The 26,674-nt window shown below is 52.9% G+C and overlaps 9 protein-coding genes across 9 annotated transcripts; 5 read left to right on the top strand and 4 right to left on the bottom strand.

Annotated features, from left to right (window-relative positions):
• Positions 1-1,036: 1,036 nt before the first annotated feature.
• On the top strand, positions 1,037-2,449 carry CPAR01_10580 (uncharacterized protein; the record flags this gene model as incomplete). Its single annotated transcript, XM_060494840.1, has 2 exons — positions 1,037-2,257; positions 2,333-2,449. The coding sequence occupies 2 exons, from the start codon at positions 1,037-1,039 to the stop codon at positions 2,447-2,449; spliced, it is 1,338 nt and encodes a 445-aa protein (XP_060347022.1).
• Positions 2,450-8,272: 5,823 nt separating this feature from the next.
• Positions 8,273-9,071, bottom strand: CPAR01_10579 (uncharacterized protein; the record flags this gene model as incomplete). The annotated part of the gene is made up of 2 exons (XM_060494839.1): positions 8,273-8,476; positions 8,613-9,071. The coding sequence occupies 2 exons, from the start codon at positions 9,069-9,071 to the stop codon at positions 8,273-8,275; spliced, it is 663 nt and encodes a 220-aa protein (XP_060347021.1).
• A 1,171-nt stretch (positions 9,072-10,242) lies between these two features.
• CPAR01_10578 (ctr copper transporter) lies at positions 10,243-10,948 on the top strand (the record flags this gene model as incomplete). The annotated part of the gene is made up of 2 exons (XM_060494838.1): positions 10,243-10,784; positions 10,840-10,948. 2 exons carry the CDS (start codon positions 10,243-10,245, stop codon positions 10,946-10,948), a joined length of 651 nt encoding a protein of 216 aa, XP_060347020.1.
• A 2,273-nt stretch (positions 10,949-13,221) lies between these two features.
• On the top strand, positions 13,222-13,413 carry CPAR01_10577 (uncharacterized protein; the record flags this gene model as incomplete). Its single annotated transcript, XM_060494837.1, has 1 exon — positions 13,222-13,413. One exon carries the CDS (start codon positions 13,222-13,224, stop codon positions 13,411-13,413), a length of 192 nt encoding a protein of 63 aa, XP_060347019.1.
• Positions 13,414-15,447: 2,034 nt separating this feature from the next.
• CPAR01_10576 (uncharacterized protein) lies at positions 15,448-15,582 on the bottom strand (the record flags this gene model as incomplete). The annotated part of the gene is made up of 1 exon (XM_060494836.1): positions 15,448-15,582. The coding sequence occupies one exon, from the start codon at positions 15,580-15,582 to the stop codon at positions 15,448-15,450; it is 135 nt and encodes a 44-aa protein (XP_060347018.1).
• A 692-nt stretch (positions 15,583-16,274) lies between these two features.
• On the bottom strand, positions 16,275-17,141 carry CPAR01_10575 (SRF-type transcription factor; the record flags this gene model as incomplete). Its single annotated transcript, XM_060494835.1, has 3 exons — positions 16,275-16,559; positions 16,634-16,768; positions 16,896-17,141. 3 exons carry the CDS (start codon positions 17,139-17,141, stop codon positions 16,275-16,277), a joined length of 666 nt encoding a protein of 221 aa, XP_060347017.1.
• A 3,646-nt stretch (positions 17,142-20,787) lies between these two features.
• On the bottom strand, positions 20,788-21,214 carry CPAR01_10574 (uncharacterized protein; the record flags this gene model as incomplete). Its single annotated transcript, XM_060494834.1, has 2 exons — positions 20,788-21,076; positions 21,195-21,214. 2 exons carry the CDS (start codon positions 21,212-21,214, stop codon positions 20,788-20,790), a joined length of 309 nt encoding a protein of 102 aa, XP_060347016.1.
• A 958-nt stretch (positions 21,215-22,172) lies between these two features.
• On the top strand, positions 22,173-22,460 carry CPAR01_10573 (uncharacterized protein; the record flags this gene model as incomplete). Its single annotated transcript, XM_060494833.1, has 1 exon — positions 22,173-22,460. The coding sequence occupies one exon, from the start codon at positions 22,173-22,175 to the stop codon at positions 22,458-22,460; it is 288 nt and encodes a 95-aa protein (XP_060347015.1).
• Positions 22,461-25,459: 2,999 nt separating this feature from the next.
• Positions 25,460-26,086, top strand: CPAR01_10572 (uncharacterized protein; the record flags this gene model as incomplete). Its single annotated transcript, XM_060494832.1, has 1 exon — positions 25,460-26,086. One exon carries the CDS (start codon positions 25,460-25,462, stop codon positions 26,084-26,086), a length of 627 nt encoding a protein of 208 aa, XP_060347014.1.
• Positions 26,087-26,674: the final 588 nt, after the last annotated feature.

The following is a 26,674-nucleotide window of genomic DNA, read 5'->3' as shown; positions in this document are numbered from 1 at the left end:
CGAGCTAGAGGGCTGGCTGGCCTTGACCTAAGCGCACCTGGTCTAGTGTCCCAAGTCCAAGTCCCGCACCATCAACGAGCTACATATATTCGACAGCCGCCTCTCCACACTGGCAAGGTAGACGGGACTGGACTGGCAACTAAGGCGATCGACGCACGATAACTCCTTTCGACATCTCGCTCGAAGGATAGCTTAAAACCTGCACACAAAGCCTCCTTTCGACCCCGTCCGCCGGGCCTGCCATCTATTTACTCCGAACCCAATCCACCTTTTCCATCAAGCCTTACTCCCAGGGCAGCGTTCCTCTCCTCATCTCAGGGCCCGACAATCCGTACAATACTTGTATACCTGACACTACCTTTCCTGGTTACCTACCTATCCACCTTACCTACCTACCTTGGCTACCTGAGCCGTCCTTCTCACTCTCGTCAGCTTTGTCTAGTCTTGTCTTGTCTTGCCTTCTTCTCTCATTCCTGCCCCCAAGCCCAAGGTCACGACATTCCATCACCCACCAAATTCAGACATCTGATTGCGCCGTGTTGGACTGTCACCGGTCATCATCGTTGTCGAATCCAGTAGCGGCGGAAGCCTCTCATCTGTGGCATTCCTAAACACCGCGTTGAAGTTCCAGCTTTTTTCAGCTCCGACGCCGCATCCCTAGAACGGGACCCGCCAACAGCAGCTGTTTCCGAGCTGTCTTGAGAAGGACAGAAAGAGAGAGAGAAGAGAAAAAGAGACCCGGGTGCCTCACTTTGCTTGACATCCGCCGCGCCCCATTACCGTCAAGGTTGGTAGCTCAGTCACGTCACTTCAGACTCTGTGCTCCCGCTTCTCCTGCTCCTGCCGCTCCTGCTCCACCAATCTTCCGGTCAGGCACAAGTACCGACAGGTCCAGTGTGCCTGCTGGATTAGTCCGCCCGGCAGCAACTATCCAAAAACAACCAGTCAAAAAAGCAAGAGCTCGCCCGTGGCAGGAAAGAACGAGGAGGATTCGAAAAATCACCAAAACCTCAAACACCGCGACCCCCTACCCAAAATGGCAATGGAGACTTCTTCGAGCTTCACGGCTCGAAGACAAGCAACACAGGCTTTGCCCCCATTCCATCTTCCGTCGACAAACCAAGATATACCGAGTATGAGTAGACATTCTCATCAGTACCCTTTCAGTTTTCACAATCAGCCTCTGCAGTCGCCATCATCGTGGCAAGCCCCCGCGATGGCTACGCCGTCGGCACCCTCCTCCTCCTCCGCTGCCTCAAATACTCAACATTCTCCTGTAACCGCCAGCTCTGGTCTAACATCGCCTTCAGGAGTGCCAGGTGAAGGGCTTAGCCCGCTCTCTTCCGGTGTCAACACCACGAGTTCCCAGAGCTCCTACTATCCTGGAGGTAACGGCCACGGATCATGGCCCACGCCCTCGAGTTCCTACCAGCTCAGCTCTGGGACGCCCCAGGGGCTCGTTCAGACCTCTCAGTATGCCTCCCGCGGGAGCACCTACGATCAGCAATCTCCAATGTCCTACTCTCGCACTTCGCAATCACCCGCAACTGGCGAGGGTCTTCCTCCACCGCCCTATGGGCAAACGCACCAGTCCTTCCAGGCTTATTCTCATGGAGGAGCGGGATCTACACCAGTCAGTTTGCCATCTCAGGGCCCACCAACACCTCAGGGTGGTATTCTTGGATCTCATGGTGCTGTCTCGACGCAACCTCCAACGCCTGGCGGTCTACACTCCCATCTTGATTCCTACACCCAGTCACGACCACCAGCGACACCCGGCTACTACTCCACATCATCGGCCCCCCAGCAATCGTTCAACAACTACCAACAATCCCACACATCGCCCACCGCTCCTTCTCCGACGACTTCGGCGGGTCCAGGGAGAGGACTTGCTGCGCTCCAGCACCCTTCCGCGATGGCACCCCCTGGCTCTTACCGCTACCCTGGTTATCATGTTCCATCGATGGGAGGACCGATCATGTCCAACCTTACTTCCCCTGGGCACCAGATGTCACTCGTGACTGGTATGGGTGTCCCCAGCGGTTATGGAGCACACCATCTTGCACCGTCAATGTACGGCCACACCCACGGGGGGCAGCCCAACCCGCAGGCCGAACGGCCGTTCAAGTGTGATCAGTGCCCACAGTCATTCAACCGAAACCACGACCTGAAGAGACATAAGAGAATTCATCTTGCAGTCAAGCCCTTCCCTTGCAACTTCTGCGATAAGAGTTTCTCTCGCAAGGACGCGTTGAAGGTCGGTTCCTAACACCCCGAGACATTTGCACGGCAGATCTTTTAGGAGATGAACAATAGCTGACGAACATCACAGAGGCACCGACTAGTCAAGGGTTGTGGTTCAAAGGAGGGTGATGGCCAGAACGAGAACGGACGACGCTCCTCGCAAGATCACTCTGACGACGGAACTCCTCCACTCAAGCGAGAGTAGATGGTTACAGATTGCCGCTCACGACCTTCAATATTCGACTCGCTTTATCGAATATACGGCTAAGATCATCTGCGGTCTCTTGGACATCCCAAGGGTGGTCATCATCAACTTAGGTAGCCAGGCGTCAACGTGGCTTACGACCGCGATGACCAAACCTCTGTACATGAAACCGTAAAAACCACAACATGGGGGATCCACGGACGTAACGAAAATTCGAAAGACACGGTTGGCATTCGACGAAGAATGCCTAGCAACAGACGATTCGGAGAAAACCTTTCTTGAAAACTTATTTTTAATTCGATCACCGGCCGTACATCGTATCATTTCTTTTCTACACGCACGGTTATACACGAAAACCCCGGCGTTATACTGACACCACGGAACATTAATGGAAAGAGACTACCAGGGTCATAGAGGGGGCCAGTTGGGACTGTGGTCACTTTCGTTCCCAAAGCTTTCTTTCGCTACATGCTTTTTCGGGAAAATCACTCGTGGGCACGAGGACCAGTTGGACAGGGCACACGGGGTCGGGTTTGTTTTTACGGCGAATGGTTGCGGCATCGTCCTCGCTACACACGGATGCGGGATAGGGCGATGCCAAATTGGGTACGGCTCCACGGAACACCTATATATCGGGAAAATGGAAACTGGCGCAGGCACTCACGAATCGGATGGGTCACGATGACGGAGGATGGCCTAAAACGACAGTCAAGGTTGAGTCATTGATTCTGTCAAAGTTTGGACGGGCATCTGGAACGGTCGGGTTTTGTACGCAAGAGGTCGCAGGTTATCAAGGTGGTATAGTGGAGTTGGGCATCAGGGACTGCTTTGGGAGATACCAAGATTATCAAAGAGACAGGTGACTGTACATTATTACAAACGCAAGAGAGCGTTCCCTGGGTAATCGACCCGATATGAAAATTTCGAGAGAAATGAGTAATGCTCTACACATATATCGAAGTCTCGCGAACGGTAATGGGCCCGTTGCTTCACAGAGTGTCATAACGGTACTCCAGAGCTACGAGAGAAGCACAATAATGACAATTGATTGGCATGTGAAGGACAATGAATCTTCGCCCCTATTCTCAAAGATCTAAGCTCGATCGATAATATTGACCGTAGTGGTGATTAGGATGGTTCACGGAGGAACATCCTAGAATATTAGACATCCGCACAGCAAGGCATCTCTACACTCTCGACCGGAGAATTCCAGAGACTGAACCGGCAAGAAACCACCATTTGAGACAGAGCTGTATGAATCCATCGAAACAGAAGTCTATAGATGCTCGAAACTGGTCGAATCACTTTCTCATCCTTTTCCTCCTCCTCATCATCTGAACCAAAGGCAGATTAGAGCCAGAGCCTAGTGATGATTACGTGCAGAGACTAGCGGATAGGAAAGGATGGCGTGAACGGAACGGACAAGGCTGGCGGGCAGGGCGTATGGGGGTGTACATTATAGTTTTTGGCTTTTTTTGGGCTGGTTCTCCTCCTCACCTCTCGTTTTGCTCTTGGGGAGCTTGGGGCTTTGGGCGTAAGGGAACGTGCTGGCGTGCGTGAACGGCCGCATGAGATCAGTGCGAGGGGGGGGGGGGGAAGGATGGGATAGCAGGTGTCCGTCTGTCGGTCTTCTCGCTCTCTGCAGGAAATAAAATAAAAAAAACAGATGAAAAAGAGGCGCTGGGCGCCGCCGCCGCGCGCCATACTCAAAACATCAGATGGCATTGGGGGGAGGAACATAACACGCAGTAAATCAGACTTGCCCACCCTCCCCCCCCCTTCCATGCTATTTTGGGCCAAGTTTGCTCTTCGGGAGTCTCCTCCTTCAAAGGGGATTGAGAAAGATGGGATGCTTCTGACGAAAGAAGGACGTTGCTTGTGTGACCGCGTTGGGGATTCCTTAGTCGATCGCCGGGGAAGCAAACCACATGTTCGTCAGCCAGCTCTCTGCTTCTGTATTAACCTCGTTCCGGCAAGAGAAAAAAAAAACTGTCCGAGGAGAGGCTGTTAAGTTGGAATGGATGGGGGAAACACGGTGCAGTTGTGATACGAGCAGCCTCTGCAACTTTTTTCTTCCTTTCGTATGTCATGTCGCACATGAGTCGCCCACCGTATTCCAAGACTGCAGTCACGAAGCTTAAGTCAGTATCTTGATAACAGTGGGTATAGGTGTACAGTGATCAGAGCGTCGTAGACGATGATCATTTCACTGACCCGATGAGCGGAGAGTCCGTGAGAGTTCGCTACGCGTTATCCCGCTGCTGGATAGCACGCTGGGGATTCGTCAAAGATACGCGAAGTTGATCAAGAAGCGATATGCGATCAATACGGAAGAGTCTAGACTCCCTTGCATGTCGGTTATCTGCGGAGAGTGTGCAGCTTGATGGGCTCGGCCCCATCGCGCAAACGAAGATTCGATGTACCAGAGAGGTCGCCCCAGTCCGGAGCTGGTAAGGTCTTCGTCTGGTCATACACAGCCGTGATGGCCAGTTCGAAATGCTCCGGTCTGATGGAGAACAAAGCCAAGCCAGCGGGGGGGGAGGATAGAGTAGCGGGGCAAGTGAAAGCGATCCGGCTGCGGAGCTGAATCGAGAACCTGACGTGAGCTGAGACACACACACACGCGAGAGGGTGGAATGAGAAGGGGGGGGAGAGGGAAAAGCTAGAGTAAGGTAGGTGGTAGGGCGGAGACCAACCCATGGACAAGCATTCCTGTCACTCCCACGCGATGGGCTGGCGAAGGTGTGCGAGGCGCCCTCTTCCCGGGGAACCTCTAGCCCTTCCCCTTTTCCCCCTTTCTCTCAGAGCCGGCGGCACCACTAGTGTATGGGTCTGAGAAGCCATGCCATTTTGAGCGTGCGGACTCGACAAGAGTTGGTCGTCGAGCTGCAGCTGGGTAACACACCTGAGAGCACTGGTTACCCTCATGGAGTGCACAGATTGTCTGACAATGCCTGGCATCAACGCTACTGAAGATAGACCATCAATTCATTTGACGCTTTGGAGAGGGTGGGAAACACCCCTCAACGGAAACTGTTGGATCGGAAGTGGCAAAGACTCTCGCCGACCAACCGCATTGACTCCTTCTACCTTGTTTTGTCGTACTCACCAAGAAACGTGAGGGTGGGTGTACGGGAAGACATAAGCATCATCTTGCCCAGCTTCCAGTGATCTGACCATATGACTGGCCCAGCTTGTTATCCCATATGTGCATTTTCCTTGGCAATTGAGTCACTTGCTTCATTGCACCAAAGACGCAAGCATCATTCAGCCGTAGATAATTTCTCCACTCGGATAGAGATAGAGGGGAAGAGAGTCGGTAAGTCAAAGCCGTTCAGCATGTCGGTAGGATGGCGCACGTTGATGGCGTAATTTCTTCGTGCTTTCTTCTATCGTTCTTTCGCCCATCAATGTAGAAGAATAAAAGGCTTGTCTTCGTCGGCTGCAACGAAATTCGACACAATGGGATGAACCAGGGCGTTGTCAGCCTTCTTGGTAAAGAGGGCATGTCTAGCCGCGCCACGTAAGCAATGCTCATGTGGTAGGATGTAAATAGGAGGAGGTATCAGCGGGCTGAGGTGTAATCTCGTTTCCAATGGTCCCAAGATGGTTGTTCTTTTGAATGCTCCTGTGCAGATCAGCGCCCGAGTAGGAAGCCTCAAGGCTAGTCCTCCGGTTCCTCTTCGAGCCTAGCGGCAGCCTCGAAGCGGCAGCGGCTGAACGTCTGGACGCAAACTAACGAATCCCACGACGACAATCTTACATACCGGTTTGCAGACACAATATGTCGCTTTCTTAATCTTGCCAATGGTTGGTCAGAAGAAGTTGATCTGGGGTCATTGGAATGATGAGAAAATATCGTTGTGGAGTCTTTTAAACGAGGGTTCGGGGTGAAAAGGTTGTGCAATAAGTCTTGATCTGACACTTCGAGATCGTTTGATGTTGACGTCCCTACCATAAGTGGCATCCATCGTAAAGGCGGAAGGCGACATCTACTGTGCCTCTGGTCCAAAATTCGACTCTTGAACTATGGTTTGACTTGTAGGTTGATCATGCGAAAAACTATACTGAGGTAAAGACCCATATACCTGGGCTCGTGCTGATTCGCGGAAGAGAACGCAGTTGCTGCAAGAACGTTGCCGTTAATGTTACGCGACATTGAGTACATATGTATCATTGCCAGGCCCCTGGATCCAAAAGTAGGATAAAGGCTCGGCGTCTATGCTGCGCAGACAACAGACACAGTGTCGAAGTAGCCTCACTGATCAAAGCTTGCGCCGGTGCTTTTGCCATCGGCAATGGTCAAGGTCGTCTAGAATCTTGTACTAGATGGTCGAGCTCCGTGCGAACTCATGCGACCGAAGGCAACCATGCTCAAGCAGGTGAGCCAGACACAACATGAGCTATATTTGTTCTTCAGTTCAAATATCTCGAATTGCTGCAGGCGCAGGTAGATTAGCGGTTGCCATTGCTGGACGTTTCTGACGTCACCTGTTTTTGCTAAACGTTTCCACGGTGAAGCGTGATTACGAGTGTAGAATGCCGTGGGTCAGAGGTCAGCTCCTGATTGCTAGGTTGCGATTGATAACAAGGCAGACGCGTACTTTGGATGAGTTAGCAAGGGCGTTCGTTGCAAGTCGTCGAATTAGGCTCGGCAAGATGCGAAGTCGCCCCTTGATCCCGGTCCGGCCCCGCGATTTGGGTTGGATGCAGCTTAGGGAATGCCCTGTGTTCTGTCCCGGACCAACCTTGCCATCAACCATTCAATTCCCGTGGATGGTTCTGCGGCTTGTTGCAGATCATTTCCCCTTGGCCAGGGGCAGATAGCCACGGAAGCGCCCAACCGAAGCATACCAGCCAGTCCGCATGTCGGCCAGGCCTCGAAATCAACTTAGGCCGTAAACTTGGCGAGACATATCTCAGCGTTTGCTGAAATCGTCAGACGCTCACGGGCAGCTGCATGCTATCGGGGGACATGAACGCATATCATCGAAGGAGAAATAGGCGCAATTCAAAGTAATCAGTGCTGGCGAGCGAGAACCATGGCAAGACTTCAACTAATCTCAGTGTCGCTAGGGTTGCATCAGACTCGGGTCACTGATCACCGGTGATCCCTGCCTGTGAAGTTGCGGTCTCCACGCGTCCCCGCAGTTCTCATGTTCGGGCAAGCGTTCAAAGAATCAAGGATAGAACTGAGCGAAGCCTCTCTCTCTCTCCGCGATTCTGTCTCCAGGGAGTACAGGCTGGTATTCAGGGCTTGCTCGAAAACTAGCCTGGACCCAAGCGCTCGAAGGCAAGCATGTGCGATTTCTTCTATCATCATCCGAGACTCGGGCTGCGACCATGCCGACATCATCAAATAGACAAGACTTGAGGCGTAAGCAATTGCTCTTGCGCTGGTAGCAAATCAGCTGGACAGAGTGTCTGTATATATCAGAAGCTTCCTTGGTCCAGGGAAAGCAATCTCTGTGGTAAAGTCGAAGCTTCATGAACGTGCTAATTGCCACCATTTGAACTAAAAAAACTCGAACATTTCCGAGAACCTTGGCTGCATTTAAACCCCAATATAGCAGATTGGAACAATGCAGACAGTTGCGTAGTGCGAAAACCTGGCAATTCCCGTTATCACGTAGTGGCGCGGTCTACCTTGAAGTGACAGCGGGAGGCGGTTGAGTTGTGTTCAGACTTTTCACACACCCTCTCCTCTGAGACGCAACTCTCGGATCTCCAGGCTCGAAAGCATTGACATCCTGACAGACGTCGTCCATGCCAAGGATCATTGCAGATCAACCCGTGAGTCGCCGCCTAGATTTGTGCCTGACATCAATGGCAATGTATAGAAGCAGGCTGCCCCCAGGAGAAAGCCTTTGCGGGAAACCGCAATCCCCTAACATCCATTGTGTGCTGGCGATGCCGTGTTTCATGGCGTCGTGAGTTTCTGTTCCGTTTGTCAAACACTCGACGAATCATTTCATTGAGGATGGAATAATCTGTGAACGAACCCTCGGGTTCGTAAGCGTTACTGAGCTGATTCGCCAGTCAATCAAGTTTTCAAAACGTCGGACCATGCTAATTTTTGGCCTCTAGGAATTTCTTGGTTCCTCACAAATCAGTCAATGCAGCATCTACACGGGGGCATCGATGTTTGACGGGGCTGGCTTACTGAAGATGACTCAAGGCTCCTGGAACTCGGCCGAATAGTGGTGGACTCGGAAGAATCGTCGGTCATCGTGCTCAGGGAGCGGCAGGGACATAATCGCACGCGAGAAGTGGGGCGTGACGATGTGTCGGGGCGATGATGCGTAGGTTGAGCGCCAAACGTGCTCGCCCATCGGTGGATCAACCACATTCTAGGAGACGGAAGAGCAGAGATCGAAAGGCTGTGATTGCGATTGGCGGGCTTAGGGCGAGATTGTGGGACGAGCTCCCCTGGTGGTGCTTTGGGATGGCCGAGAATAGGGTGGCCCGAGACTTCGGATGAATGTGATGAAATACCAAACTCTGGGCTCGGCAGCGACATTTGAGACAGCGTATCAGCTCTTGTGAACAACGTAGGCCGTATGAGTCGTTTCGAACAGTCTTGGAGGCGTATGGGGCCGAAGTCTTTTCTACCAAGCACCATAGTTGAAGTGGTCGGCAAGGAGCTCCAGACCGTCGAACCATCAACCCCTGTTCAGGAACTGCGATTGATAGCAGAGCCATGGCTGGCCTGGAACTTTCTCCCTAAGTGGCCCATGCTGCTGTCTCCAAATAATTACAGATATTTTGTCGTAGAGCTATATTTGGAAACAGAGGCGTGAGGCTGTCATAGGATATCGTGCTGGTATGGCTGGAGGTTCGATTGACGGACATAACGTCCAGATAAGGTAGGCGATTGCATTGGGCACAGGGTAGCCAATAAACAACGTTCAACTCAACAACATCATTTCTTCTTTCGTCTCGTGATTCATTCGAAGTTTTGTGGGAGACCGATGAAAAAAAAGGCGAGCAACGGGGGAGAAAATGGCCGATGTCGAGACACGCCGTGAGCAGTTTGTTTGAGAGCAGAATGGATGGAGGTTGAGTTTGGGTGTGACGGTGTCACTAGAGAAAAGAATTGTTAGCAGGAGAAGGTATCGGTACTTCTTGCTCTTTTAGGCTACCGAAGCTAAGAAGGCCCACAAGCCAATGAGAACGAACATAGTGGAGAAGACCCCGCCTTGGCATCGTCGCAAACTCCACCCATGCGCAAGTTGCCGAAGGGGCGTTCCCTGAAATTCCGTATCAGCTCCTTCTCCTGGCCTTAGCAGAATGTCTCGCGTGATACCGCAACCTTCTGCTAACGCAGTCTTAGGCCAGAATGTGGCCGGTTGCCCGTCTCACCAGGGTGTAACCAGGCTTTCAGGCCCTCCGGAAGGCGCAACAAAAAGTCACGGCCGTCCGCCTCCTACATCTTGGCACGAGCCAAGTCTACTTCCCATTCATGCACAACATGCTCTCGTTTCGCCGCAGTATCGCGAAGACTTATTCGTAACACCCTCCCTGCTTGAAGCGTCTGAAGATCCCACGCAAACCTTCTCGCTGCCAGTCTATAACATTGCCCGTGCCGCCTTGATCCCCTCATCTTGGCAAATCCATCTGAAGGACCAGGACGCTCTATCTCTCACTTCCCATCTTAAATAATAACTGACTCCACGGCCGGGACTGGAGCCTGGTAAAACCGTACATAATACACACCGTCACTCTCTTAATATTCGATTGTTTACCAGTTCTCGTACGCCAGCGTCGACCGCTTCGCCACGATATTCGCAAAAATGGACAGCTTTCTCATGGCAAGACACGGTGGCGATGACCACGGAGCGACAGGAACAGCAACTGCTTCGGATGCTATGCCGGGAATGGATATGGGATCCGGCACGATGAACGATACCCACGGCTCGACTGGCTCAAGCATGAGCATGATGATGATGACCATCTTCCAGACCAGTCTGAAGACTCCTCTCTACACCGAGGCCTGGACCCCGAACAGCGTTGGCACTTACGCCGCCACGTGCATCTTCCTCATCTTCTTGGCCTTCGGTCTTCGCAGCATGCTCGCTCTCAAGTCTATTCAGGAGAAGCGATGGTTGGACAAGGACTTCAAGCGCCGCTACGTGAGCGTTAACGGCAAGCTCGGCATGGCAGGAAAGATGTCAACGGACAGCATGGCAAAGCAAATGGTACTTTCCGAGAACGGCCTCGAGGAGAACGTCACTGTCGTTCAGAAGGGACATGGCATTTGGAGGCCCTGGAGATTCTCCGTTGATCCTGTTCGTGCTGTGATTGACACTGCCATTGCCGGAGTTGGGTATCTTCTGTACGTATTCTTCTTCTCGCTGCTTACTTTTGAAACATCTACTAACAATTCATAGGATGTTGGCTGTCATGACAATGAACGTCGGTTACTTGCTGTCAGTTCTCGGCGGCGTCTTCCTGGGCAGTCTCGCTGTTGGCCGTTTTGCCACTATGGGCGAGCACTAGTGAATTATCAGCAGCAGTTATGGAGACAATACCGACTAGAACGATCTCCTCAATTCACTTGCTGTTGTATGATGCGGTGACTCTAGTGATGGACGGATGCTGGATCATGGCAAATAGACACGAGGAATGCGACCACGAAGGAATGGACACCGCGACAATCAACAAACTTTTTTTTTCTGTCCTTTTTTTTTCTTCTTTTTTTGGAACCGCATGCGAAGGAAACTACCAGGCTACTTCCGGCTGGAGATTACGCTCGCTGTGTTGTGTGCTGCACGAAGCAACGTTTGTACACCCAGTGGCAGCCCGCGGTTGTCAAAATTCAAGCAGCTACGATCGAAAGTAGTGAAGCTGTGTGTACAGATTCGGTACTCAATATGGGGTTCCCTCCTTCTCGTCTCTTGTAGTCTTGTGGTGATAGCGCGGCAAGTACATGTACAAGGGTGCCTAGTGCCATTCCTGGCTCGTGCAGAAACCTTCTCAAACTCCCTCAGCCCGTCGCCTCCGTCCCCCGCTTCCTGCGAGGTTCAAGTGAGACAAACCAAGCCACCAAGCAAGTCTTCCTTACCGTCGCTGCCTTCGTTGCTGTGCCACATCACCTAAGCCGTCTACTCGACCTCTTCCCCTTTCGTCCAAGTCAAGCCTTCGAATACCAAATGAGTCGAGCCCAAAAGGAGCCGCATGTCGACCTGTCCGCCACGCTCGGCCAGAGATGCAACTGGAGGTGGCTATAACCTATCAGCCCTCAGATTCTGCCCCTACGAAAGTGTATCACTAAGCAGCCAGACAGGCTCACATGCTGGCAGGGTCCAATTCGAGGGGATGCAACCCAGGACGAACGATAAGATCAGCAACCCGACCATGTTTTCTGGGACTGCACCAATAGTCGACTGTACACCCAATCACATGTTTTGCGAGTACGGATACGTTCTTATTGTTGATCAACAGGCATCCTCCCTTCGCGCCCTGGCGTCTCGAGTCGCGGTGCCAGATGCGACGTCACCCAGCGTGGCATGGCAGCCCTAAGCATGTGGAGTGTTTCCCCCGGTTCCGCACTCTTCGAAGAACCCGTCCTTCCACGAAGCTTGTTTCTGCCCGTTTCATCTGAACAGCTCCCCTCCAGACTGACCTCGAAGTTTCACTGCTCCGATGCTCCGTTCCAGTCAAATTTGGCTCCTGGCCATCTTGCAGAGGGGTACGGCAACTTCCACATGGGACGGACAAAATGAATCGATGCTCTACCTCGACGAACTCTTCTCTACAGCAGAGCTTTGAATGGCCAAGACAATGACGAGGTTGCCGCATGTCTACCGGCGTTACTAGCACCAGTGTCAGAAACCGAGAGACAAGCAAGATATATTTGCACCACCAACTCCGACTGAAGGCTGTGTTTGGATGTCACAACACAAACTTGAATAGTCCGATACAACATAAGTCAGTTGAACCCTGCCATCCGTTGCATCTTAACCACCACGCTCCAATCGGGTCATGATTCACTACAAAGACGACAACAGACGACGGGAGCGCCGTGGCTGTGCGGGGCTTTCGCTTTACCCGGAGTCCACGATATCTGTGCCTGAACCCGGAGATGGGGAATCATTAGCAAGGAGACGCGGCTCAACTCCGAGCACTGTGCAATACAAAGCGACCATCCTCGAGCCTCGGGACTTTGTGGGTGTCACTTCTTTCTGAACGTCTCGAAGAGGAGTAGTTAGGACGATGTAAAGTTCTTGATTGTCCGGACTAACGAGAGCTCAGCCTAGGCTCACTACCAGAGGACGAGTACTATCAAGAACGGGACTCCGAGTAGAGGAGGGCGCGGAGACAATCCTGGACACCATTTTCTCAAACGCCAGCAGAATCAGTCCATCATGTGCAGTGTCCGACGATACCACAGAGCCCTAGACCACCAGGAAACGAACGTGGCGAGTCCATATATCAGCCGGAAGCTTGCCACACCTCTTACTGGCCCAACCGCCGGCGAAGTCTCCCGTAATCCTGGAAATGACCTCGGGACCGGCATCCAGTCCAGTCGAGGTAACGGGCCCTTGGGACTCGGCATTCAACCCTGTATGCAGCGTCCTAGAGGTCGCCGACCCTGTCAATTCAAAATCAATCTCTTCCTCGTCCATCCTTGTCGACGGACTACAGAGACAGAGGGCTGGGCTGATATCCAAGTTTGACCCATGTACAGCCTTATGTGCCGTTGCCGAAATTACGGAGACGATTAAAGCAGTTGCATAGCTGCTCGCCCAAGGTCGGAAGAGCTTCAGAAAATGGTCTACCTAAATCTAGATCCGATCACGTCTGACCACATTGAAACCGCAGCGGACCGGTTCGCCGCAAATCCCGTTAAGGTCGCCAGGCCCAAAAAGGCAACGAGCTGTCCCTGCTCACGTCCAAATCTAGACAGGACCTTCTCCACCAAAAACAACAGAGATACATTTGCCGGAAAACCTCACAGCTAGGTACGCGTCTTTCCAAATATGTCAACTTTACCCCGCTGTAAAAAGGTCAAAAGAAAAGAGTTGAAGCACACAGATGCGCATGTGACACATCAAAGACTTGATCAGTCTCACTCTCCCGGTCAGTCGAATACAACTCCTCCGATCGACCCCGCTAGTTGCACACTGTATCCCCAGAAACGATTCAAGTCAAGTTTGCCAGATGAGAGAGACCGACAACGACGATGAGATAGCTGTGAACCTCATTTTCATCAACAGTCCAGCCAAGAGGGTTGTGCATCGTCCTTCGCGCCAAGTCTACGGGCTGCTCTCCTCTTCGACTCTCCGCTGGACCCCCGCTACTGGCGCTGTCGCCAAAGCCGCGCTGAGGACGTGCACCACCTCATTAGTAACAACGAGCGGAACATGAGGGCGGGCAATGCAGGCAGTATCCGTAGGTCCACAACCACTGTCAGTCCGCGCCCAGCAGTTAGGTTGCGCCGGCCGTGCCACGGGCGGGTCTATCGTTCACCGAATCACAACACGCGAGAAGGCCAAAAGCAGCATACGAATCTCTCACTCTGCCCCTTGCATCCCGAGTTCCCGCCATCCATGAGTCTGCAGTGAGTTTAGTCGCCCGTGAATGGAACCAGAGATCCGCTGTTCGACCTAATCAGGCAAAAGTTGTCGGCGGGCTATTTCAACCGCATACCAATGCGACGACAACATCCACAGTTTTGTAATGACAAGAACAAGAATAAGAGAGTGCATGTCGACAAATTAACCTCTGTCAATCAAGTGCGGTCTGGAACCTACTACCCTAGATCTTCCACCCCTCCCCTCGGACGTCAAACTGTCAACAAGTTTACCAAGCAAGCAAGCAACCGGACGGTAGGGGTTGGCTCGTTCGTACTCGATGCCCGCCCGAGCTTGAATTAATTAGGAAATTCCAAGGAGAAATGACACAACCATTTGTATGGGCAGGACAGAAGCCAAAATCTGTTGCGAAAACCTTGCCCACCGCTTGACAACCAAGCTTCGCGCGACCTTATGCTGTCGGGCAGCTGTCAAAAAACGACCCGGGCTTTCTTCCTTTCTTCCTTCACCCCTCCTCCTCACCACCACCATCGTGGTAGGTAATGTAGCTTGTTTGCCAGCACCTCTTTGTGCCTGTCTTTTTTTTTTTTTTTTTTTTTTTTGTCTTTCCCCTTCTTTCGTGTGTCTCGCATTCCAGCTTTAGAGTTCAGTCACTTGTCATGTCACCATGACGGCACACCACACACTTTTACGTATGCCGCCACGGACAACTGCGCACTGCCGAACCAAACCAAACCAAAGCCGAGTCTAAATTTTTGTTTGCTTGTTCGAGTCCGCAAACGGAATTGTTCGAGGACGGACGGACGGACGCGGGGAACGGAGGAAGGAAAAGTCGAAAGATCTGAAAATGTGTAAGCAACGGACAGAAAAAGTCTCTCCTTGTCTCGACGGAAACAACCCACCACCTTTCACTTCGGATCAATCCTCGCATGATTGGTCAATAGTACGACGACCTATCTGCGCCTTCTCCTTCGACTACCTAGGATTCGATGCTCTAGGAGTATAGTGCATAGATATTGTAGACCTTTCAGACAAGCATCACTTCACAGAACTCGGCGCGTAAATTACAATTCTTCGTATAACGTTTTCACAACATTAACAACTCGTCAGGTCCTGTCTCTCTAGTCGTGGTGATTTCTGGTACGAAGACGGGGGGAAAGGAGGAGGAATAATAATCGCAAAAGGGGGGCGCGCACGCGGATATAACTATCATACAAGGTGTATAGAGACATTCCATCCTCTCCATATTCTTAAAACTCATCTTGCGTTCTTCATCACTTCCTTTTCCCCATGAATCGGTGCATCCCCGGGCTCTCGGTGCCTGCTTATTCCCCTGTATCCCAGACTGAGACCGCGCCTGACAACAACGACAACGATGACAGCGAACAGGAACGGAAAGTGTACGGTGTGAATGTAGCTTTTTGTTGATTTGCCCAGGGCCGGGGGGTATCGTGCCGAGTCCTACGGAGAAACAGAGCCCAAAAGACATTTCCTCGCAGAGCAGCGTAGTGAGAGATTACGGGTTCTGGAGCGGACCGAGTTGGTCGCGCGACGTCTCTCTGTTCCCTCGTTGATCCTCGACTTTAATGAAATCATCACAGTCCATTCCAAAAAAAAGATGTGCCTGCCCCAGCCGTGAGAATGTCGTGCTCTCGTGCTGAAAAAGGACCTTCCCCCTCCCGCGCCGGAAATTCCCCCACCCTGCTTCCGCAAGACATAGCTTTCTCCAACCACACAACTCTCCCCTACCGCCACTGGAGAAGAAGGAAAAAAGAACGAAAACGATAAATGGCCAACGATGCCATACAAACTCGCGTCCACAGACGGCAAGCCGCCTGTCGCGAGGCACAGACGTGCCGCGCTCAATGAGACCGCCGCCGTCGTAATGCCACCCATACCCCATGTCTCCTGATCGCATGCTCCTCAGTGTCTCCATGTCTCTCGTTATGTTCCCCCGTGTTTTCCCCAGCTAGACAGCATTAAAATCCGCTCCGCGATAACGGTATCGCACAATAACTGTTTTCCTTGAAAATTAAATTCCAAGGACGGCCAAGTTGTGAGATGCCGGCGGAGTCGTAATAGCAAAAGGGAAATTGGGATCAAGAGAAATAAAAAGAAAACGTAGTGGAACGAGATGCAGCAATTATTCACACCGAACTGTAACGCCAAACTACCAGAGCCTCATCGCCGGGTGAAGAAATGACGAATGCCGGCGACTGAGGTCTGGGAGATGCAGGATGTGTGTCTGGTATCAACGGGAAATGCAAAAGTCACGATGAACTTGGCGATCATGACTGATGCGACGTGTGCTGGGGAAGACCAGACTGCGGCGGCATAGCGTAGCCACCACCCCGTTGTTGTTGCTGGACGTAACTCTGGTAGGCGAGCGCCTGAGAAGGGTCCATGCCGACGTTGGACATGTAGTTAGGAGGCATGTGAGGTTGAGGCATACCCTGGCGTCCAGCCTGAGGGGGCAGGTGCTGTTGAGGAGGCTCTTCGGGCGAGTCAACCTGGTTCGAGTCGTCGACGCCGTTCTCGCCGCCTTGGGATGGCTCGGGTGCATTCAGGCATGCCTGTATCGAGAGTCAGAATTGTCTTTTTTCTTTTCCTTTGTAATTTTGCGTTGGTTCAAGCAGAAAGCGCATACCTGAATCAAGTTCTTGCCCTCAGCCTTAGTGACAAGAGGTTGCAACTTTGGTGTCGTGAAGGTGTAGACGAGACCTGTCTCGGAAACAACGAGGAGGAGCACTTGGGTGCCAGTGAGGACAGAAAGCTCATAAGCCTAGTGAACATTCTGGTCAGCATTTTGAACAAGTAAGAATCGGGCTGGTGCAGGCAGCAGCAAGTTTCCGTGGAGGATTGCTTCGACTCGGTTGGAGATAGAGGAACGATTGGAATTGTCAACGTACCTTCTTCATGATACCAGCCTTGCGCTTGGAAAATGTAATGTGACGACGAGACTTGTCGTTGATGAACTTAATCTCAATCTTGCGACGCTCGCGGCCGCCCTTCTCGTCATCATCATCGTCGTCGTCGGCGGTGCTGGGACGTTGGCGCTTGACGCCTCTGTTCTCGGCAACGCTGCCGTTGCCAACCTGCGACTCGTCGAGGTCGGTAGGCGAGGTCTGGTCGTGTTGATCGGTGATGTCGGCCATTGTGGACAAGTGCGCGGGTGTTGGATGGTATCACAAGGCAGTAAAAGGTAAAAAACGGTGGAGAAACTGCTTTGAGCGTGGTGCCGATTGATCTATACTTGATCAGGGTGGATGAGCTCTTGCTGTGTGTAGCTTGAATGTTGTCGCAGAAGGAGGCAGGTCGGAACGGGAGGTAACCTGTATTGAGTCTGGTGCGGAGCGGATGCGGTGCCTTGCGTGTGGTGGAGGTGGGAAGGCAGGTAAGGTTGACTGATTGAGAAAGATGGCAGGTAGGAGAGTTGAGTTGGTAGGGTAGGTGGTAGGTAGGTGGGTAGGTTACGCGGGCGACTGATAGCGCGGTTGCGTGTGTAGTAGTACCTTTTTTGTTTTTTTTCCCCTGCCGACCAACGGAAGCGAGGAATTTGCTGATTTAATTTTTTATTTGCTTTGTTTGACTTTTGGAGCTTCCGTGTCTGACATGCACTTGTTGCTTGTCGGTAGCCACAGCGGATAGCGGACAGGCTGGATGAAGATTTGTCCCAAATAGTCAATAGTCGACGGCGACTATTTTTCTGACAGGCGGCGCGGGCGCGGTGGATGGATGGTTTGGTGGTGGAAGGAAGCTGGTCTTTTTTGGAGACAAGCACAAGGTAGCGTAGCGGCAGCAGGTGGGTGGTGGTGGTGGTTGTGGTTTGTTCGCAGCGGAAAGCGGGAAGGCTTGGCCTGGCGAAACGAACTGGCTGCGGTGCGGGTTATGAGCCGAGCGGATTTGTGTAGGTATTTCTGCGGAGATGCGTGGTGCGATGGGGTGGCCGCGCAGAAAAAGGAAAAAACGCGACTCGAGTGAGAAACTTGGGTCGGGGGTAGTGGGAGAAAGAGTCGAGGTCACTCGGCGGTTTTTGGGGGGATCCCTTTTTTGACGGGGGGAGAAGGCCGAGAAGAGAGACTGGGGGTAACCTGAGAGGGGGGGCAGGAGGGAAAGGTAAGGCCGAGAGTCCAGAGCCAGAGAGAGACGTTGGACCAAGGGTCAGTTGTCAGGCAAGACCGGGTCAGGTCAGGTACCGAGTGGATGAGGGTGAGGGTGAAGGGTGAGATGGTTGGGATGTCGTATCTCTCTCGTCCGGATTTCAATGGAATCCACGGAGCCGAAGAACGGGTTCTTGGACGCCCCCCAGAAAAGAACAGAAGAAGAAAAAAAGGGGATAAGAGGAGACGGGTATGGGTATGGATACAGATAGGTTCTCGATGAGGTATCGGGGCTTGACGTACGTCGTTGGTGGTTCAAGCGATTTCCCCTGCTCTCGAAAACAAGCAACAAGTGTCAGTTGGGGAAAAGCAGCTCGATTGAGGATAAGGTGAAAGGGAACTGCGGAGTGAATGAAAAGAGGATAGCGAGGTGGTAGCACGGGCTGCGGCCATAACCAGACAGTTTAAGGAAAAACGAAAGGCGGGGGGTGGCGGTCTTGGGCTGCCTGGGCCCTCTTCTACTCGAGTACATAGTACGGACTTCTCAGAGACGCGACGGGGGCCCTTGGGGGTGCGACCAGGGTGTCAAGTGCTAGCTGGGTTGTAGAGTACAGTGCGCGCTACAAAGATACAAAGATACCTTTCCATCTTTTCTAACCTCGACTTCCATGCCCGGGGCATGCCGCTATGGAGTGAAGGGGGGAGGAAGAGGGAGAAGAAGAAGAAGACGAAGAAGGATGACCGGGGTGTAGAGGTACCTTTGAGGGGGTGTGTGCGTGGTTGGCGGGTGGGAGTGCCAATGTCGCGGTGCGCGTACGGAGTATGGTAGGTACGGATTACCAAAGGTGCCTACGGATACCTCAATTGTTTGGAGCTCTGAAATGTGAGGTGTTCCATGGATGGATGCCGACGGAGACTCCCTCAGGTGGAGCGGAGAGAGAAAGGGCAGATATGTGGGCTATTCTCTTGGGATTCTACTCTGAACGGAACATCAATTGATGATATCTGGTTGTGCGGGTACCTTAGTAAATTAATACGCGCTCTCTTTTTCTCCCTCTCCCAATGGAAGGCAGGATGCAAGTGCTGATGCCTTTCTTACATTTCGATGAGAAAATTTGACCAAGTGGAATAAAGGGTGTGGATGTATGCCAAGGTACTTCATTACATCTTACATAGTATGTGCGTGTGTGTGAGAGAGAGTTGTCGAGAGGAAAGAGCACAAAAGTTAAACGGGCGGGTGAAGAATAGACAGGCAGCGGGAAGACTGGACGGAAACTGTGTTGACGGAAGTCAAGCATGAGGCGACAACCAACGACACCGGTTTGTACCTTAGACGCCTCAGGAAGAGAAGTCCCACCAAGGTACCTTATCTTACATCTCTCGGAAACCCGAGTTACATTGCAAGAACGATGGTCCACGGGGACAGAAAGAAACAATCACACTCCAGAGGAAGTCCATAGGAAGGAACGAGGAACAACGAGGTTAGCAATCACAGGCAGGCACAGGCTTCCGCAACTACCTTGCTCTTTCCATCGGCGGTGTTGATCCACTGACTTCTGGTTTCCTTCCTGCTCAAAATGTGAGCCTGGTGGTGACTGCTAAAGTGAGGTGGTGGGTGGTGCCTGTTCGAAGAGGAGGAAAGTGGAGCCGTCCAAAGTGACTTCCACCCTCTCCTTCTGTTTCCCTTCCTCCTCGTTCTTGGTCCTGCCCCAAAACCTCATTTCTATCTTTCCCTCTCTCTCTTCCTCTCTCCATCTTATTACCTCATGTAACTTACCTGACCTTCCCATTCAATACTCCCAAGGTCACGTAAGCGCAATTGAACCCGGGCAACATGCTCGCCCCTTCCTTCGTTCTTCTCTCTTCTTGCTTCATATCACCCTCCTTCGGAACTTGTACCATGATGCTCGAAAAAGGCGCAGAGTGACGACAATTAGAGGATCCAATCCCCTTTCCATGTACTCCTAGGCCCCCCAGTAGATAACTAAGGCACACGAGATGAGAAAGATATACTAGCACACACCCACCTGCAGCCGACCAGGGAAGAAGGTTTGGCTTCCAGCAGCACAAGCGCAACTACGGATACACTACGACGCTTGCACCATCCTCGACCTCCGCCATACCATTGGGAGATGAGAGGTACATATCCCGATACCTTGCCTACCTTACCTTGAGGTACCCAAGTATTACCGACTGCATCAACCCTCCCCGCCCATCTACTCAATGACCTTGACAGGCTTCCCCCTCTCTCAGCAACATGCCATCGTTCATCGCCATCGTCCACCCTCTAGCTCCTCTATCTGTACATGTGAATAGGAGACTTGGATATCGTCCACTAGGACAATGCTAGCGACAGATATCCTTCTACGCCAAGAGATAGCCCTGCTTGCAAGCCATACTGCTAGGTTGCGTCCCGCCCACAGCCATGGGTCCTGTCGGTCAGGACGCGGCCGACCGGACCAGTCCAGTCCAGTCCAGTCCAGTGAAAACCTGGACTGCCATGCCTCGAGAGCTACAGTATGTGAGCCTGTAAGGTCTGCGGCGGCGCGGCCTGCCAGCTCTTCCAATCCCATGGTTAGTTTCTGCACCTCGTGACTTGACTTTGCCAGTATCTCCATGTCTCTCCTCAAGCCCTCTTCCCTCGGTACGTACACTCGACAAATGTCGGGCTACGGCGGCTTTGCATCGTTGTGATGACTACCTAGCATGCGACACTGCAGAAGTGCAGATTGACATCTCTCTTCTTGGGTCCTGGCTTGCCTGTGTAATAACGGGTAGGCGATCCAGAACCAGGGCCAACATCGACGCCGTTGTCGTAGCCATTGCCGCAATAACCAACCGCCTGGTTCAATTGCTGAACCTGCTGGCGATCCCTTCTCTCTTCAATCTCGCGCCAAAACGTCTGCAGCTCATGTACCTGACTTGTCCGGTTTGGGATACGCTGCTGTTCCCTACCGACGGCTCGTTGGATTGTTCTTTCGAGGGCCGAGCTAACGCATAGCAGAGCCTAGGCGTCGCCGTGGACGTCCTGTCAGAACTTAGAACCTTCGCACCGACGCTGTCAAAGCCTTCTTCGCTGCCTTCGATCGCTTGCGGCTTGGTTCTCACTGCTTTGGAGCTTGAGCCATTGCGTTCCTCCTCCTAATGCCTCGAGAGCACACACTGCTGCCTTCATCTGGCGACTATCAGCCTTTCTGGGCCAGTCCCTGCAGAATGAAGAATCATGTCAGCAAACACCAGCCATTTCTTTGGACCCTCGATTGCTAACGCCTTTCCTTTTCTCACTGCACTGTGCCCCTCAATTTTAGCTCCCTCATCCTAGGTCCGGGCTGCCAGTGGAATCCATGGGAAATAAGCGATCCAGGTATTCCACATTGTAGCACAGTCGGCGGCGCCATGGCTGTCTAAACGGTGGTCAAAGCATCGTGGTTTGCGGCTTTCGGCTGCATTGCGAGATAGGGCGGGAGGAGAAGCAGGGGAAAAGGGGCGAAATGTTGCTTACAACGTGCCAAACGACGGGACTCAGGGAGAGCCTAGGAAAGACCCGCTTTCGAAATGAACTCCCGCCCTCGATTGTCAAGACACGAGAAAGCACCACGCGTGCTGCGTGCAGCGTGCAATATTGAATGAGCGCGCCAACGAAAAATAATTAATGATTCTTGGGTCCTGTGGGGTGGCTCCTGCCTTGATGATTGGGACCCGTGGAGAATTGAGGGATCGGGAAAAGCGCCCAGTGCGACGAGTGTGCAGGGTACAAGATCGAATCCCTGCTGCTTACCGCGACTAGCGGTATCGAGGACCTCGGCTGGTCTTGGTTCTGTCTCCCGTCGCTTTTTGGCATCTTCGATCGGCCCGCCTGTTGTTTAGCTGCGTTCAGCTGGTGAAGATACCTACGGTGCCGGCTCATCGATGAGAATGAATGCCAACGTCGAGTTGTCATGCCCCCAGTCAGCCGGCCTGTCGAACCACAACCTGCGCGTAAGGCTTCCGAGCGGCCCTTGGTGCAGCTGGCAACGACGCTGGAGTCGTTGAAATACGCAGTACACAACGCTTGCGCTGCACTGCACTCGGTTTGCAGGCGGGAGCATGTGGAACATTGCGACGCGGTTCGGCTTAGCGTCTTCCTGCTGCGCTCGGTGTAGGGGTGTTCCTAGATGGCCGCTGGAAGCTGATTTCCTGGTTTGGAGAGCTGCAAGCCTGCGAATCGACCGAGCTCATCTACGCCCATTCTTGAGCAGCGCTCTAGAAGCCTGCCTCAATCAGCACTGGCATGCCGTCCATAAAAGGAAAGTAGCTCATAGTTCTTTGACCTCAAGACAGACCGTCACGCGCGCGCCCGAGAGAGGTTGCTGCTCAGCGGCGACGGCACCGTGAAGCGCAGCATAGTACATTAGCCGAGTGAGAGATGACAACTCAAGCAACCGTGAAGTCTCGCAGGATCTCAATAGACTATTGACATCGATTGCTACCCCCCAAGGCTGGCCTCCTGTGAGTACTGGCCACAAAGACATCCGATGCGCGCCATGAGACGACTTTCATCATCTACCTAAGTTAGCAGTGCAAGGCCAACCTGACCAATCAGTGATTGGCGGAAATTGGCAATGGACTGGTATTGTGTGCGTGTATTACTCGACGGTGGGCTTCCATTCTCCTGGAAATCGATAGTGCTGGCCAGACCCAGCCGCGACTGGGACTTGGGGACTTCGATGTGGTTGTCCTGTCTCTCTTTCTCTCTGGACAGGTGGGTGTTCGTTCGTTCGCTTGCTCGGTCCAGGTGGATGCCCCACGCCGTCGCCGACCGAAATCAAACGACACGACACGGCGCGGGCATGGTAGTTGGGACAAGGGTCTGGTTGGTGGTTTGCTGGGAGGTGGATGGCAAAAAGACGCCGTCGCGCTGCGGCACAGCATACAGTGCTTCAGGCGCAGGCGTTCAATATGGGACGTGCTGTTGAGAACGTGGCCCCAGAGCGGAGACACACAGGGCAAGCTAAGGATGGATAGCGTGTGATTGCAGCGGCCACGGGTACGGAGCAAATGTCGTGAGCGTGGAGTCGAGGGTACTTTGTAGACTGTATCCGTCCATACTGCGGAGGATAGAAAGTACGAGCAGATATGTTACAGTCCCTGTCTGCTTGTTGATGGCTGCAACTCGAGACAAGAAAACACTGGGTCGATGCTGGTAGAGATTTCGGGGCTTCGGAGCGGATCTTGGAGGAGCACATGTTTGATGGGCAGACCGGGTTGTCAGGGCAGGCAAATGACAGGTCGAAGATGCGATTCTTTGCTCTGCTGCCGCGGCTATTGTACGGGTCCAAAGTGTTTCTTTGTACGAAGTCTAGTGGCACTGGAGCTTTGTGCCCGCCTCAAGTTGGAGAGCGGCGATTCCGTTGTGTATGTCTCGGAGTCGGAGAAGAGCGTATTAAGGTATTCGTGAGGTTGCACTGCGTTGCGCTGGGTCACGGACCTGAAGGCGGCAGCCGAGACAGGCGTGAGAACGAAAGCCGCGATTCTTTCCTGGAAGATGGATGGATCAACTGCCGTCGCAGACGTACGAGACAACGCGTGCTTATTCACACGTGGAGAGTATTCGGTAGGCATTCAGCTCGAGTTGGTTGACGACAAAGAGATCTCAAAGCAACGCCCCAAGATGGCCAAGAGTCGAGCGATGGGAAGAAAAGAAACGATGGCAGACAGGTTGAATCTTGATATGCGAGCTTTGACAAGGGCCGTCGTTCACCGGTCTGGCTCCCTGCTTGGGGCCTGGGGCAGGCCGCAGGGTGGTGGGATACGGCTGCTGGACATGGTCTCGTAATACATTGCTGTCCGTCGTCGTTCTTGACGAAAGGCGAAGTACGCGGCCATTGTTGAGTCTAGAATGCCGAGGTGCGAAGTCAAATCTCGGTACTAATCAAGCCTTTTTTCGACGTTGGATTGGAGTTGAAGAGGCTGACACGGGAAAGAAATCCAAGGAGGTCAAGACCAAGAACAAGGTGGGATGTCAGGCCTGACAAGGAAAGGCGTGCTGAAATTGACTTTTGTGCTCCCGAAGGAGAGATCTGGACGTTGCTCGATTCGTCCTGACAGCTTTGATGACAGCCTTTGGAGGACCAAGGACCTGGGGCAGATGGCTGGGCTTGCAAGGCTCGGCGGCGCGTGCTATGCTGGACGCGGCTTGGGCTGGGCTGAGCTGGGTCGGATTTACCGGTTTGCCGGGGGCCCATGACAAATGGAAGGTGATGGGGGATTGGGACGCGGAGGGCCGGTGCGTCGTGGTCGAAGCCGTCCATTCAGATTCAAGCCTGCCACGCTTTGGTCCATGACTTGAGAAGTTGTAACCTTGGACTCTTCGAGTGTCAAGACTCCAAAAGTCGATGTAAAAAAGAGTGCAGCTGCAGGCTGCAGCAGCGGGCGAGCCCCTCCCCTTCCCCTCCGCTCTCCCATGTTCCAATGTGCCCCCATGAAGTGTGGGACTGTGGAACGAAGCGGGGAGCAAGGGGGCCGAGATTGGTCCAAACCCATCCAACAGAGCAGAGAAATCGATACGGACGGGGACATGGAGACACAAGCGTGGTCCGGAACAGGGGATATACGTATCTTTACCTACCTGACTGGGCAGGCAGGAGCTGCGGGTTTGCACGAAGAAAGGCAAGTGTCCACGGGAGGAGCAAGGCAGTGGCAGGGTACGTATCCGCCACCTCGCAGTCAAGGTATGGTTCATCGTGCAACTCCGGGCTCACTCTCACTCATGGCGACATCAGGTCGGATACAAGGTACATTTTAACCCCCATGAGGTCGATGGCGTTTGAACACGCGATGAGAAGCTGGGCAACACGACAATCGGCCATGGGTCTACACTACGGGCTACGGATAATGTGGCTACCCAGTTGGCTGTCATTACCTTTTCCCAGGACTCGACTGATACTACATAGTCAGTAATTGCTCATGAGCATTTGCTGGAGGATCGAGAGTACCTCAGGTAGAGCGAGGCAAGAGTGGACGCTATTCCCTATAAGGAAGTTAACTCTAGATGTCTCCACACAGTGTACAGTGTCTCAGAGGGTACTTCGTCAGCTACCCGTACGGGTACCCGAGCGAGACGAGGAAAAAATGCAGGGTAAATGAGAGAATCAATGTTCAATGTATTGTGTGCCGGGCTGCAGTCTGCATGTAAGGTATCGCTCGCTCTGCCTACAGATGCATGCGGGCTAAGCTACTGGATTGATTCGCCTTTGCGACTTACCATGGAACTTACCGTCATAGCCCATCAGTAAGGTGAGAGCAGAGGCCACCAACATGTTTGGGAAAATGACATTCAAAGGGATGCCTCAAGACATGGCCAGATTATTTCCTTCACTAACAGCAGAGTCTCTATGAACACAATCTGCCAGGATCACGAGCAGGAGCTGCTTGCTCTTCCTGTTGCTTTCTTCTACCCCTGGCACATCACACGCGAGCATGCTGACTTGGTCCACTGGATCGGTTTCTTTGATCAAACGAACTCGGACTCCGGAGCGAGCAACAGAAGATGCGTGTTTGGTGTCAAGTCAGGGGGGACTTGGTCTGCTCCGTGGCCCGTTCATCATCGGGCCCGTTTCTTATCGAAAGTTGTTGTTCTGCAGCATCTCGCGGCAGTACGACTTCACACAAGACAAGCAAGCCCTAGGTACGCTGGGAAGCCACACAAGATGAAGAGGAGCGGTGGTGGCGGCGGCGGCGGCGGCAACACAGCATCGTGCAGAAAACGAATAATGTACTTCTCGGTCGTTGTCAACGATTTCCCTTCTCTTTCACGAAGCATCGCGACAGCAGACACCAGAACATGCGCACGGAGTAGCATGCAGCTTAGATGCCTCACGCCCAGCATCGGCGTCAGTCAGCAATGGAAATGCCAGAGTGAGAGTCAGATCCAGGTCCCGGAGAGAACTGGCGAGCGGTTGCCGATCGAAGAACGCCTCCCCTTACCCTACCGCTCCTTCCCTGCAATTCCCCAGTCATAGTAAGTCTGTGTCTCTATGTCGCACCCAGTTGAGCCCAGTTCAACCGGATCTTTTCCGTGCACGTGACGATCCGATCCTCCACCCCGGTCTAACACTTGTCAGAGAAAACGGTGGCTCTAGCTTCGCCTGATTCACTCACCACTTGCCTGCGGCCTGCCTGCTTTCCAGACTCCAGACTCCAGACTCCAGTATCCTCTTTCCCTTCCTGCACCGTGTATGTTCGTGGTTTCCGAGGCTTCGACCGACCTTGCCTGCTCCACACCACCAAACCGCTCTGCCCGATGCACTCGGGGAGTCGGGGCTGCAACTGACACGGCGTTTCGTTTCGTTCGACAAATTATCTGACCTCAACCGTCTTTCCTACCGACCTGTTGGCGCTTGTCGCTCAAGTCCGGCTCTACCCTCTTCTTTGTACTCTCGCAAGCGGATAACCCGTACGTACTCGTTCGCATCCCGCCAGACTTGTCCGCAGGACGTTAGAGACCGTGCGTGTGTGATGAGTTCGTGGCGCCTCGAACCGCGGTTCACACCCTCAACAACCTGGGGCACATGGGATCACTGCCGCTTTCGGTCTCCGCGCAATACGAC

The sequence above is a fragment of the Colletotrichum paranaense genome, assembly GCF_030867605.1.
Source record: "Colletotrichum paranaense strain IMI 384185 chromosome Unknown Scaffold_8.1, whole genome shotgun sequence".
Classification (NCBI taxonomy): domain Eukaryota; kingdom Fungi; phylum Ascomycota; class Sordariomycetes; order Glomerellales; family Glomerellaceae; genus Colletotrichum; species Colletotrichum paranaense.
The sequence above is the reverse complement of the archived record's forward strand: the minus strand, read 5'-3'. Positions and strand labels throughout refer to the sequence as shown.